Source organism: Brassica napus, chromosome A5 (genome assembly GCF_020379485.1).
Source record: "Brassica napus cultivar Da-Ae chromosome A5, Da-Ae, whole genome shotgun sequence".
Classification (NCBI taxonomy): Eukaryota; Viridiplantae; Streptophyta; class Magnoliopsida; order Brassicales; family Brassicaceae; genus Brassica; species Brassica napus.
Genome location: NC_063438.1, coordinates 613,201 through 627,855, shown reverse-complemented (window position 1 = coordinate 627,855; position 14,655 = coordinate 613,201). Strand labels below are relative to the sequence as shown.

Sequence of the window (14,655 nt, the reverse complement as noted above, 5' to 3'; positions counted from 1 at the left end):
GTTACCATTCGAAGCCTATATATATACACTAAGTGACTTTCCCGTGCTCATGCACGGGTATAAATATTTCTAAAGTAAATAAACTATAATAATTGATAGATATTTAATTTTAATTTTAAATTAATTTATAATTTATATGCTTCATTTATTTTAATAATATTATATTACGTTAATTATGCATATGATTTTATATATGTTATATATATTCGGTTTTATTGTTTTTACAGTCGATTTATTTATCATATGGGTAAATTAGATTGCATTTCTGAATTCAACCGTAATATTTTTTATTCTATATATTAATATTTTGATTAATTTCTTATTTGCATTTAGCTGGTTGTTGTCTTAGATATGTAAATATATTTTATGAATATTAGGTATAACTTAAGATACAGTGTGCTTGGAATGAAATAAAAAATAAACTAAAGTGTCTGATTCTAAATTACATAAACTAATATAACGATATTATTCTGAAGTCTCATGCATATATATAAATTTTACAAAAAAACTAAATTGTAACGGTTGGTTAATATTTTATTTTCATTTTAATATGTTTTAAGTTGTCCTATGATTTATATTTATAAAATAAATTACTATTCTTATAAATTTATAAATTCTTACTGTACTTAAATCTATGATTTTAGATATAAGTTCAATGAAGTATAATTTTTTTTATAATTAAATCAAATCAAATCAATCTTATTTATCGTTTAAATGCGCATGCATTTTCATAATATTTATCAAATTATATGTTGATGTTTTTATTAAAAAATGTTAGAAAAGAAAGTGTGATCAATAGGAAGTTACATGCATAAGTAGCTGATACAAGTTGATAAAAAATAGCTGATACATTTTTGGAAGCTCATGAACACATATCAATACTTACAATAATTAAACTGTTTTATAAATTTTAAATAACTTTGTACCTTTGATTTATTGAATGAAAACTGAAATGTATTTTAAATAATCTTAAAAATGAGAATTCAGATTTGCTTTGGTATTTTGATTATGGTTCTATTAAGTTTCACAAACATATAAACATAAAATTTAAAAGCAAATTTCATATTTAGAACACAAATAACTTTATTAATGATAAAATATAATATATCTACCTCATTAAACTATTTTGTAATTATTTCATAATTGTTTATTTTTAATTTATTTTTAGTTTTTTAATATCTCTTAAAAATAACAGTAAACAAAATTGTGATTTTATTTGAAAATAATATTATATAAGTAAAATATAATTTATCGATATTTTTTGTTGTAATTGAAATATATTATAGTCAATTAAATGTATGAAAAATAAATAAACCATTTCAATAATACTAATTATAAACTATTTTTAGTCAATTAAACATATATCAGTTTATGTTTCTTAATTATTTTATGTAATCATCTAAGAAAATTGATAGATATACGCAAATATTTCTATTACATTAATTTTTTTTCTAATATCAAGATTATCTGTGTAATTTTTTAATGAAATCACATTATATACAAATTTATATTTTTCATCTAAGAAAATATAGATATAAAGAAAGTATTTTAGTACTTCAAAAGTATATTTTATGTCATTTAAAAATATTTTTTAAATGTAATATTACTATTTTCGTTTTTCAATTCGTTTTTTTTTACTTTATAAAAGATTTCCTTTTTTATTATATGTATATGTTTTTTTGGAAAAATTTGAAAAGGAAACGAAATATAAAAATAAGTAATAGTATTTTAAATGTAATATTTTGAATTCATTAAGGGTATCAGTGTAATCAACCATCGTGAAAGTCAACGTGAAAGCGACACATAGGAAACTGACTTCTCAAATAATATTATAGAGATTTGACGATAAGTAGGCGTTCATAATATTCAAACAAAACATTTGAATATTCATTCTATAACATCCATAATATATTAATATAATTCATAATATAATATACAGTTAGTCTACTAAAGCAAAACTCTCTACTCTTCCAATTTTTCTTCCAACCATTGGATTTGTGCTTAAATTACTATACCAGTAAGCTTTGAAGAAAAAGAACGAACTCAGCACACAGCCCAAATTAGAGTTGAGGCAAGCCTGGTTGCCGTTACAACCGAGCCCATGATACAATCCTTTCTAACGAAGAATATTAGGTTGAAAATTAAACCACTCGATCTTAAACTTAATTACATCTGTGTTGAAACGTGGATTATTATTTTTTTTTTTAGTAAACCGATAAAATTATGTATATAAATATATGACAGTGTTTCATAGCCTTTGGTCGTAAAAAAAATAAAAATATATGACAGTAAATTAGTTGGTTATTCATTTTGTTTATCTTAAATTTATAATTTGTTCAATAATCACTTTTAAATTTGCTTCTGAAAGCAAGTGATTGAGGTTAAATTAGCATACAACATGAAAAATATTCACGTAAGTTTTCTTATCGTTAAAATTAATTTATTTTTTTAAGTTTTAGGGGGTAGAAACCCACTTGAATCTCATATTGCTTGTATGGTCTCTTGAGATCATTCACACTTTATGGTAAAGAGTTTGTAAAGAGTCATCATTGAACGGTCATATAGTCTTTTGACTTGGAGAACAATATTTTAAATTCTTAGCTGATTTAATTGATTATATTTAAATTTATTTTCAGATTTATTATGGTGAATCAAATAACCAGCATTCCTTTACTAGCGATTTGAGATGAGCGCTTGAAGATCGATGGCGATTTGAAGGATAGTAGAGTGAACAAGCAGTATCAAGCGAGTCGGCGGGGGAGATCTTTGTTCCGGTAGGTTTCCGGCTACAGCTTCGTCTTCCGATTCCCGATGCATCAGACCCACGAAAGGGAGTAAGTGTCACACATGCAAACATCATTATCCTTTCATTTGGGCTTATGGGTTGATTGTAATATTTGTTGGGCTTGAAATTGCTTGTAAACGTTTAGTCCACTGGGCATCAATAATATAAACGAGTTGACAAAAAAAACAACAACATTCTTTTACTATTTGAGTATTTGATAATTAAATATGCATATTTAAAATATCTGTAACAAATTATTTCAATAAGATTTAATTGTTTTTAAGACTTTACATTTAAATACTTAAAAAAATTCCCCAAAAAATATGGTAACAATACAGATTTATAAGCCAATTAATATCTTACATTATCAAATAAGTCATTATCAAGTATGTTGTATAATGAATAATGAATAGGTCCAAAACTTAAATGACAATATTTTATCAATAGAAAATATTGGACTCTAAATTAAAAGATTAGATTAATAAAGGTTAGGTTAATTAAGAGCATTCCCAATCACAATAAAAGTATCTTAATGATTTTTAACTAAATATTAATATAAGTAAACAAACTGAAAAGAATGAGAAGAGTTTCTAATATTATAAACTCTTAGATATTATTGAAAAATCTATAATACTTGTTCTAACATTAGTAGCTTAGATCTTGTGTATTCCAAAGCCAAATAAGAAACTTTCTCATCAAAAGTACCATTGATGTCATAATGTGGGATTACATAACTTTGGATTGATAATATTAACATCTAACGAATAATAAACAGCAAGACATATTTCAACGGCCTCGTTCATCAAACTGCACAAATATTTTTTATCATACCAACAACATAACTAACAAACCAAAAGACTAGTTAACATATAAGATAAACCAGAATGAAATTGTTTAATTAAACCAAAGGCAAACCATAATTTGATTCCATGCTTTAAACTGCAGTTAATGATAAAATATGTGTTCTAATGGTAATAAATTTCAACTAAGGACGTGATTTATAATAAAAAGTAATCAAGCTCGATCCCTAAATTCCTTGAAAGCGTCTATCTCTCTTGAACCACTCCATGTAATCCTCCTTCGGTGTCGATCTCTTGTCGTCTGCATCACCACTTTCCCAGAGGCCATACAGCATTTGAAGCTTCTCCACAACCTCTTCGCAGATAGGACCCTTGATGCTGAAGAGGTCGATTGTGGCTGCCCTCCCATGCAGCTGTCTTGCGAAGTCACCTGAGGTGACTTCAGACTTCTTACGAAGCTCCAGAAGATCATCGAGAATGTCCTTCATCGTGAGGAGTGGGCGGGGATCATCTACTGGATTGGCTCTTTCGAAGAGCTCTTCTCTTGTCAACATCTTTTTGGCACCTCCGCCAATAGGATGTGCATCCCATTTGGGATCCCAAACATCAGCGCCAGCAGCCTTGAACTTCATCATTGGCCTGGGTGTAATATCACCTTCCTCGTATCGGTCTCCTATAAAGGATAAAAAAACACAAGGGATCACAAAAAAAAAACTTTACCATTCCACTTAGATGTAACTATAAAGCGTTAATACTTTTCTTTGAATTTTGTTTAATTTTGTATGGAATTGATGGAATTAGAATTCTATTCCATTTAAAGCAAATGGTAAAATTAATTGTAGAATTGATGAAATGAACATTTGCATTCAACTCTTCTTTTCTATCAGGTTTCTAAGGAAGCAAAATGTCATAATCTCGAGAAACAAAAGAGTCTCCAAATGATGTACAATCAACAACTGATAAATTGATTTAGGACCAACCCAAAGGTCATATAGCATTCAATGTGTGTGGACTCATATGAGCAAAACATAAGCATATTATTAGAATAAATAAGCATCTAGTATAAGATTATGTTTGAGAGAGAGAAAATAAACTTTTATACAGCGATGAAAGGATGATGTAATATATCTCCAACATGTACTTTTGCTGCTTCTTCCTTTAGAATTTTGTTCAATGCCTCTTTAGCTATTATTGCATCCCATTTTGAGAGAATTTTTTGCTTATCCCTTGACCAAAACCAAATTATTCTACACATCATGTGAATAAGAATAATTTGGTTTTGGTTAAGGATAAGAAAAACATTCTCTCAAAAAACGTATGGGTTTTATGTTTGAGAAAATCAATGCGTAGTGATAATATTTGAAGAGTGACTTTTTCAATAATGTGATGACAATTGCTAATAAAAATGATGATAAAATATAAAGTAAAAGGTTGGATTTTGATTGATAAAATTTATACATGGTATTAGATTCAATATATTTCACGTTAAATGGATTGTTTAAATTTATCAAATACGTATAACACAAGATTTTAAATATTGTATGCAAATCTTTTATTGAATAACATTGGATTTCAAAACTTTCTAATGAATAGATTATATATATAATAAGAACCAACAACACTAGATTTTAAGATCTTTAAATAAATACATTTTAAATACAATAACCAATAACATTAGATTTTAATAAAATATTTAAAATCAATCATTGATTAACAATGTTCATCAATACATAGCATAATTAACCAAAAAAACGAATAAACATAAAAGATATGTTTTAAGAAGCAACATAAAAGACGAGTTTTCCCGCTGAAACCGGCAAATCGAGTTTTCCCGTCAAAACCGGCAAATCAAGTTTTCCCGCCGAAACAGAAAAAACGAGTTTTCCGCCGAAACCGGCAAATCGGGTTTTCCCGCTGAAACCGCAAAATCGAGTTTTTCGCCGAAACCGCAAAATCGAGTTTTTCCGCCGAAACCGCAAAATCGAGTTTTTCCGCCAAAACTAAAACCGGAATATCGAGTTTTCCCGCCAAAACTGTGAAATTGAGTTTTACGGGTTTTCCAGAAAACTTAATTTTACGTTTTCACGGGAAAACTCGATTTTGAGGTTTTGGCGAAAAACTCGATTTTGATTTTTTGGTGGGAAAACTCGATTTTGAAGTTTTGACGAAAAACTCGATTTTGCGTTTTTGGAGGGAAAACTCAATTTTGTTGTTTTGGTTGAAAACTCGATTTTTCGGTTTCGACGGAAAATTTCGTTGTTTAGTTTTTAGCAAGAAAACTCGACTTTAAGTTTTTTTAGTGAAAAACGTTATTAAATATTGTATAATAGTTGTGTGAATCGAAATAAAAGGGTTAGAATTTAAACTCTGATCCTATTAGGGCCAACCCTGTTTAAACCCTGTTTAAAAAATGAGGGTTAGAGTTACAAATGGATTTGTAGGGTTAGGGCTAACCCTGTTAGGTTGAGCTCATATTAAAGTCCCTAGGAAGAATTGATAAGGAGAAACTGGAAAATTGTATAAAGCATTGCTATTTTGATACAACAAATTGTCTTAAAATGAAACATCATCATTACACTCTTATTCTCAAACATATCTATATCTTTGAGCTTCTAAATAAATAAAGGAAATAACACGTGCAGTAGATATTGGAAACCAAGAAAGCAAAAGAATTAGATGAACTGGATGTTGTTGCAATTTGATGAAACTAGTAGGGAGAGTTAACAAATTTTCAACGATCATTCTCAGTAACTGAGCCATGAGTACTTAGTCACTTTAAAAAAAAAAGCACATGCGAAACAGAGGAGTCACTTGAAAAAAAAAGCACATGCATGAAACAAGACAAAGCATGAAACCGAGAAGTTTCTTATTCTCCATATATCTTCAGGTATTCAGCTTTCCGCCTACGCCAGTATTTTTCATAGTCAACCATCTTCTGCGCTAACTTAGCGTGTTTCTTTGCTTTCTCCATATATCTTTAGATATTCAGCTTCCCGCCCACGCCAGTGTTTTTCAGTAGAAAATATTGGACTCTAAATTAATAGATTAGATTAATAAAGGTTAGGTTAATTAAGAGAATTCTCAAGCACAATAAAAATATCTTAATGATTTTTAACTTAATATTAATATAAGTAAACAAACTGAAAAGAATGAGAAGAGTTTCTAATATTATAAACTCTTAGATATTATTGAAAAATCTATAATACTTGTTCTAACATTAGTAGCTTAGATCTTGTGTATTCCAAAGCCAAATAAGAAACTTTCTCATCAAAAGTACCATTGATGTCATAATGTGGGATTACATAACTTTGGATTGATAACATTAACATCTAACGAATAATAAACAGCAAGACATACTTCAACGACCTCGTTCATCAAACTGCACAAATATTGTTTATCATACCAACAACATAACCATCAAACCAAAAGATTAGTTAACTATAAGATAAACCAGAATGAAATTGTTTAATTAAACCAAAGGCAAAAAGGAAAAAAAAACACAAAGGATCACAAAAAAAAAAAACTTTACCATTCCACTTAGATGTAACTATAAAACGCTAATACTTTTCTTTGAATTTTGTTTAATTTTGTATGGAATTGATGGAATTAGAATTCTATTCCTTTTAAAGCAAATGGTAAAATTAGTTGTGGAATTGATGAAATAAACATTTGCATTCAACTCTTATTTTCTACCAGGTTTCTAAGGAAGCAAAATGTCATAATCTCGAGAAACAAAAGAGTGCCCAAATGATGTACAATCAACAACTGATAAATTGATTTAGGACCAACCCGAAGATCATATAGCATTCAATGTGTGTGGACTCATATGAGCAAAACATAAGCATATTATTAGAATAAATAAGCACCTAGTATAAGATTATGTTTGAGAGAGAAAAAATAAACTTTTATACAGCGATGAAAGGATGATGTAATATATCTCCAACATGTACTTTTGCTGCTTCTTCCTTTAGAATTTTGTTCAATGCCTCTTTAGCTATTATTGCATCCCATTTTGAGAGAATTTTTTGCTTATCCCTTGACCAAAACCAAATTATTCTACACATCATGTGAATAAGAATAATTTAGTTTTGGTTAAGGATAAGAAAAACATTCTCTCAAAAAAAGTATGGGTTTTATGTTTGAGAAAATCAATGCGTAGTGATAATATTTGCAGAGTAACTTTTTCAATAATGTGATGACAATTGCTAATAAAAATGATGATAAAATATAAAGTAAAAGGTTGGATTTTGATTGATAAAATTTATACATGGTATTAGATTCAATATATTTCACGTTAAATGGATTGTTTAAATTTATCAAATATGTATAACACAAGATTTCAAATATTGTATGCAAATCTTTTATTGAATAACATTGGATTTCAAAACTTTCTAATGAATAGATTATAAATATAATAAGAACCAACAACACTAGATTTTAAGATCTTTAAATAAATACATTTTAAATACAATAACCAATAACATTAGATTTCAATAAAATATTTAAAACCAATCATTGAATAACAATGTTCATCAATACATAGCATAATTAACCAAAAAAAAACGAATGAACATAAAAGATATGCTTTAAGAAGCAGCACTGAGATGAAGCTGCACCAACGAAGCATAAACTCCGTCTTTGATATTGATCAAACTCTCGTGCTTCCCTTTCTCTACAATAACTCCGTTCTTAACGACTGCAATTACATCCGCGTTCTTAATCGTGGATAACCGGTGAGCCACCACAATCGTAGTCCGGTTCACCATAACCCGGTCAAGCGCATCTTGAACCACACGTTCAGACTCTGCGTCTAGAGCGCTAGTAGCTTCATCAAGTAGCAATACCTTAGGATCCTTGACGATGGCTCGCGCTATGGCCACTCGTTGTTTTTGCCCGCCTGATAACTGTATTCCTCTTTCTCCAACCATCGTATCGTAACCCTAAATCAATAAACCAATATTAGGTTATTTTGAAACCTAATGCCTTGGAATACAAGAAACCTTTAAAGCTTTAGTTATTATTACCTGTTGTAGACCACTGATGAATCCATGGGCGTTTGATAGTTCAGCTGCTGATACGATTTCGGATTCACTCGCGTCTCCGCCTTTTCCATAAGCAATGTTGGCTCTGATCGTTTCGTTAAACAAGATCGGTTCTTGGCTCACGAGTCCCGTTTGTTGTCTGAGCCATTTTAGTCGCAGGGTCTTGATCTCTACACCGTCGAGAGTGATCTCGCCTGAGTCTGGATCGTAAAACCTCTGTAGCAAAGCGATCACCGTTGACTTCCCGCTCCCGCTTTCTCCAACCAAAGCAACGGTCTGAAAAATGAAAAAACAGAACAGAGTTTGTTTTAAAATGTTCTGTCTTTTCGTTGACGTTGACGATTATCAAATAATGCATTAGTGACTAACCTTTCCAGCTCGAATACTTAGACAAAGATCTTGGAAGATTTGAACATCAGGCCTTGATGGGTATTTGAAACTAACATGACGAAGCTCAATGTCTCCTTTAACAGTATCCAACACTCTTCCAGATTCTACACTTGGATCAATCTTCGATTCTCTGTCGATAATCCCGAAAATCGAAGCAGCAGCGATATCGGCTTTGCTGGAGTCAGGAGACAACGAACTCGACTGTGAAATGGCAATAGCCGCCATCGTCAAAGCAAAGAAAACCTAAGAAGAATCAAGAAACCGTGAGTAACAAGAAAGAGACAGAAAATATCTGTTAAGTTATGCTACTTATAATACCCTGAAAACAGAGTCGAAGGTTGTCTTGCCGTCATCGACAAGTTGTGCCCCCACATAGAAGCTGGTCGCGTAAGAAGCGAAGAGTACAAAGAAAGAAACACCGAAACCTATTCCACTGACAATGCCTTGGCGTATCCCTGTCTTCATAGGACCTTCACACTTCTTTGTGTACATGTTCATCACTTTGTCTTCCGCACAGAACGAAGCTACTGTTCTTATGCTCCCAACCGCATCATTCGCTACCTGACTCGCTTCCCCATACATTTTCTGCACCAGAGAAAGATAGTTTATACAAGGCCGGTTCTAAACATTAATGAAGCATGGGTCTATAGCCCCAATTGTTTTTAAAAAAATTACATATATAGAAAACCTCAATTTATATTATAATTTTTTACTTAATTGTTTATTACCCCCAACAATTTTTTTTTTAAAAATTAACATATATAGAAGAAACCTATTTTTATACTATAATTTTTATATAAATTTTTACTTAATTGTTTATAACCCCCAAAAATCTCATGGTTGGCCCTGAGTTTATACGTTAGAAGTTGTATAAATATGAATAAGTAACTTTACCTTTGCATCTGCACTGAAACCTTTCATGAACTTCATGTAAAGAAACCCATTGAGTGCAATAAGAGGAAGCATGGCAAGAACGACAAAAGCCAACTGCCAACAAGCCAAGAACGCAATGATCAACCCAGCCAATATAGACGACAGATTCTGAACCATCTGAGCCAAAGCATCTCCCACTAAACCACGTATCGCAGCTGCATCAGCCGATAGCCTCGCTCCAATAGTTCCACTAGAATGCTCTGACTCATCAAACCATCCAACTTCCATGTGAACCACTTTCTCAAAACACATGCTCCTTATCCTCTGCACTAGCTTACAACCAGCGATAGAAAAGAAGAAGGTTTGAGCTGGGTAGGCGATGACGGAAGCGAAACCAAGAACCATGAAGATAATGGCCCAGAAGCTCGTGTCTTCTTTAAGCTCCTTAGGCGGTTTGAAGAAGGCTTTGATCACGCTTGCGATTAGTATACCGAAGATAGGAAGTATAACTCCGTTTGCTGCTGCTGAGATTGTTCCGAGTATGAGAACGGGGATCTCTGGTTTGTTTAGAGCAGCGATTCTACGGATAGATACTTTCTTTGGTTTGGTCTTGGGCTCTTCTTGATCTTGAACGACGTCGTTTCCTTCAATACCTGATGGAAAACCAAACATGTTGAAAGAGTGGCGGCTGCTGTTTCCTCTAGATGATCCTCCTTTGCTTAGAGACCGCCCTAGAGATGATTTTCTCAAACTAGATTGTTTGAATGATTCTATTGATGACAACTCTTCGGGTTTCTTCTCTTCGTGTTTCTTATCTTCTTGAAGACGTATGAGCTGAGAATAAGCACCTTCCGGGTCCTTGAGTAGCTCAGCGTGAGAGCCTTTCTCCACGATCTTTCCTTGATGAATCACAGCGATAGTATCAGCATTTCGCACCGTGCTTAACCGGTGAGCAACTACTACTGTAGTCCGGTTAACCATGATCCTATCAAGCGCTTCTTGAACCACTCTCTCTGACTCTGCATCAAGCGCGCTTGTAGCTTCGTCCAAAAGCAAGATTCTTGGATCTTTAAGAATGGCTCTTGCCACAGCGATCCTCTGTTTCTGCCCACCCGAAAGCTGAGTGCCGTGTTCTCCAACCATTGTATCCAAACCCTGAGGAAGCTTATCAACAAACTTGGAGGCGTTTGCAAGCTCAGCAGCCGCTTTGATCTCTTCTAGTGTAGCGTCTTCTTTACCGTAGGCAATGTTGTCCTTGATGCTTGAAGTGAAGAGAACCGGTTCTTGACTCACAAGTCCTATCTTGCTTCTGATCCATTTTAGCTGAAACTCTTTTAGGTTAACACCATCTATGATAACTTCACCGGCTTGCGGATCGTAAAACCTCTCTATTAGACTCACAACAGTAGACTTCCCACTCCCACTCTGTCCAACTAAGGCCACGGTCGTACCACTCGAGATAAACAGCGAAAAACCGCGGAAGATCTGCTCATCTGGCCTCGCCGGGTATGTGAAGTAGACATCTTTAAGCTCAATGTCTCCTTTGATGTCATCCAGTACTTTACCATCTGTACTATAAGAATCAATGTCAGGTCTTCTCTCTATTGTCTCAAACATCTTGTAGGCTGCAGCTTGTCCAGCTGCAAACGCTGTTAAACAAGGAGATGCTTGGCCTAACGACCTAATAAAAAAAAAAAAAACAAGCCTTAGATTGGGTTGCAAGAAAGTTAAACACACAAAAGACGTGTTGTGCACGAAAGGTAATTACATGGATCCAGTTAAAACAGAGATGATGATGTTGAGAACTTGTCCTCCTGTGTACCCTTTATCAAGAATCAACTTTCCTCCATACCAAACAGCTAAAGCGTAGCTACAAAAGACTACAAGAAAGAGTGTGCCAAGTCCTAATCCAGTTGAACCACCTTCCATGACTCCTGCTTTATAAGCTGTGACTAGATGTTTGTTGTAATTGCTTATAGCTTGTTTCTCTCCAGTAAATGAAGCAACCTAGGAAGTTAGAAGAAAAATGTCTCAGAAAATGTGTATAAGACTATAGAGTAAGTAAGCCTTAGTTACCGTTCTTATGGAACCGATTGTTTGTTCAACTACAACAGCAGCTTTAGCATAAGCTGTTTGTCCACGAGAAGCTGTTCTAGCAATGACTATAGCCAGACCCGCACCAGCCATCACAAGAAGAGGTATTGAAGATAACATGACTAAAGTTAGAAGCCATCCTCTTATGAAAGCTATCACAAAGCCTCCAACAAATGTTGCTAGAAGTTGTATAGCTTTCCCCACCTGCCACCAAATCGTCGTCATTTCATTAAAAATCTATCAAAATGTATTTTCTACATTTATTTTTTGTTCTAGAGAAACAAATTTTCTAAAATTCTAAAATATCTATATTATTATTTGGGAAGTAAAATTTCGTAATCGAGCTCTTACGTTAAAAGTTAGAGTGGTCAAAGTCATTGATAACCTTATTGAATTTTATTATATAATTAATTATATAATCAAAAATGATTTTTTATTAATAAGATTATTTTTTAAGAAAAAGAAAAGAATTCTTATATATTTTGTTGTTGTCTTACAACATATTTTTCAATTATAAAGTTAAAATAGGATATAAAAAAATTTCTAATAATTAAGTAGTTAAAGTCAATGTTATCTTTAATGAATTTTATATATAATTAATTATATAATTAAAAATGTTTTTTTATTAATAATATTAGAATTTATTTAATAAGATAATTCTTATATTGTATTGTTATCTTAAAAAAAATTAATTATAAAAGCTAGAAAAATAACATATAAATAATTTATAATTGAATATTAATCAACTAAAAACATTTTATATAAAGATATTTTCTAAAATATTTCTAATATGTGAATGTTTTATTTTAAAATTTAAACACAATAATATTTTAATGAAATTTTTGTCATATATATACAAATTTGATGTTTAGTTTAATTTTTTGAAAACATAAATAATAAGTTATCATGATGGTTTTTGAATTAATAAAATATAAACTCATAAAATTTGTAAAACGAATAAGCTCGCACGTGCGGGCAAAACACCTAGTTTTTATAATAACCAGTGTTAATCATTTGTAATTTTATAAATATTGAAAAACATTAGTTAAGAATTTTTGAATTGATTAAATCACAGTGGTTGATAAATTTAAATAATAAATTTAATTTTAATATTTATTATTTTGAGTGGATAAATCTTTCTTTATAAATTTGTTTGACTATGTTTGTGTGTGTACCTTCTCTCCCATGGCGTCTTGGATTAGCACAGTGTCACCGGACATTCTTCCAACGACTTCACCAGTATTTGTATCAACGTCGAAGAAGGCTATATCTTGTCTTAAGATTGTCTTTAGATACATACTCCTTATTCTTGCTGCTTGTCTTTCTCCAGATATCATCCAACCAGACAACTCTGAACATTCATGCACACCAAGAACGTTTAAAACTCTCTGTTTTACTCTAGATGTGTTAATTAAATATTTGAAAGAGCTTACGGAGAAAAGCGGCCGCAAAAGTACCGATTCCAAGCCATACAAACTTCAGAGATACCTGTGAGCGAGTTAAGAAACCGTTATTACCAAAAAGTCAACTCTTGAAAATCGTTAAGACAGAAAAACATCATGTGGTTTTTACTTTGGAAACTTTGTCGGCAACATTTGAGTCATTCTGGTTCTCTCCAAAAGCATCTACTAGATCTCCGAACAGTATGGTCATTATAGGGAAGCCTAGACCGTTTCCAATAGATCCAAGCGTCCCCAGGGTCATCAAGAGGAAGTCCAAAGAATCCGCAAAAGCAAAAAGCTTGTAAAACGGCACCGTTTTCGTTTTCTCATGATCTTCGTTGTTGTTTTTCTTCACTTCTTTGTCTTCTTTTTCTTCTTCATCTCTGCTTCTTTTAGTCTCGGAAACCTCTTCTACTATATTTGCATCTCCGTTTAAGCCGCTCTCTGAAGCCATTAGGTTTAACGTACAGAGTCCTTATGATCCTAAAGAACAGAGGGGAAACATAATAAGTTTCCAAATCTATGAGTTGAGGTCTTTAAGAAAGAGTATATGAATGGGGGACATAAAGGTCAGACCAGGACGAGGAAAAAAACATAAAGAAAACAAAACAAAGGCTTTCACAATCAAAAGTTTCGTTTCTTATTCAATATCTATCTATCTGTCTTTCTTTCTTTCTTTTTTCTAAATCCTTTTGATTTTTCAAGAACATCTGAGAAGATGATAAAACATGAAGCAAGATCCATCAATTACAAACAAGGCTTCACAGATAAAGTAGATAATATGAATATATACATATATTAAAAGTAGAGACTATATATACATACAAGAAGAAGCTGAAAAGTGAAAAGGGGTTTATCGACTATCTTGGAGTCTGCAGTGTAAGCTGTTGAAGAATGAGCAGATATCTCTATGGTTTTATATATATAATTGTAAATGAAGTTTGTCAAAGACTCATGTAAGTTTATTTATTTATAAGCTCTGGTCATTTCTTGACGAACAAGCCGTGACTATCTCAAGAGAGATAAAATAGATGTGAACATATAATAATCAAAGTTCATGAAAATTGATGTGACATAAACAAGTCATTCTTTTCTGGTAATGCTGACCAAATTATTACTTACCCAAAAATAAAGAAAAACGGATCGATCATAGCAAGTAGTAACCTAGCTGTTTTGTTCCACTACAGCTCTATTATTACTCTATAAAACTGATCTCTAATAGCCAATTA

The 14,655-nt window shown here is 32.0% G+C and overlaps 1 protein-coding gene across 1 annotated transcript; it reads right to left on the bottom strand.

Moving 5' to 3' along the window:
- Positions 1-8,019: 8,019 nt before the first annotated feature.
- On the bottom strand, positions 8,020-14,419 carry LOC106450455 (ABC transporter B family member 4-like). Its single transcript, XM_013892114.3, has 11 exons — positions 14,252-14,419; positions 13,557-13,909; positions 13,418-13,472; positions 13,160-13,335; positions 11,967-12,188; positions 11,659-11,897; positions 9,912-11,571; positions 9,336-9,602; positions 8,997-9,260; positions 8,610-8,903; positions 8,020-8,525 (listed from the first exon to the last, which is right to left on the bottom strand). Exons 2-11 carry the CDS (start codon positions 13,878-13,880, stop codon positions 8,172-8,174), a joined length of 3,855 nt encoding a protein of 1,284 aa, XP_013747568.2. The 5' UTR covers positions 13,881-13,909; positions 14,252-14,419; the 3' UTR covers positions 8,020-8,171.
- Between the last annotated feature and the right edge of the window lie 236 nt (positions 14,420-14,655).

What these genes read in the sequence shown, in the direction of transcription:
- LOC106450455 (XM_013892114.3), bottom strand. Translation starts at nt 13,880, where the DNA reads ATGGCTTCAGAGAGCGGCTTAAACGGAGATGCAAATATAGTAGAAGAG. An exon ending in AAGACGCCATGGGAGAGAAG is followed by an intron (nt 12,189 to 13,159) that starts GTACACACACAA and finishes ATTTGGTGGCAG; the next exon opens with GTGGGGAAAGCTATACAACT. An exon ending in CCTTCGACTCTGTTTTCAGG is followed by an intron (nt 9,261 to 9,335) that starts GTATTATAAGTA and finishes GATTCTTCTTAG; the next exon opens with GTTTTCTTTGCTTTGACGAT.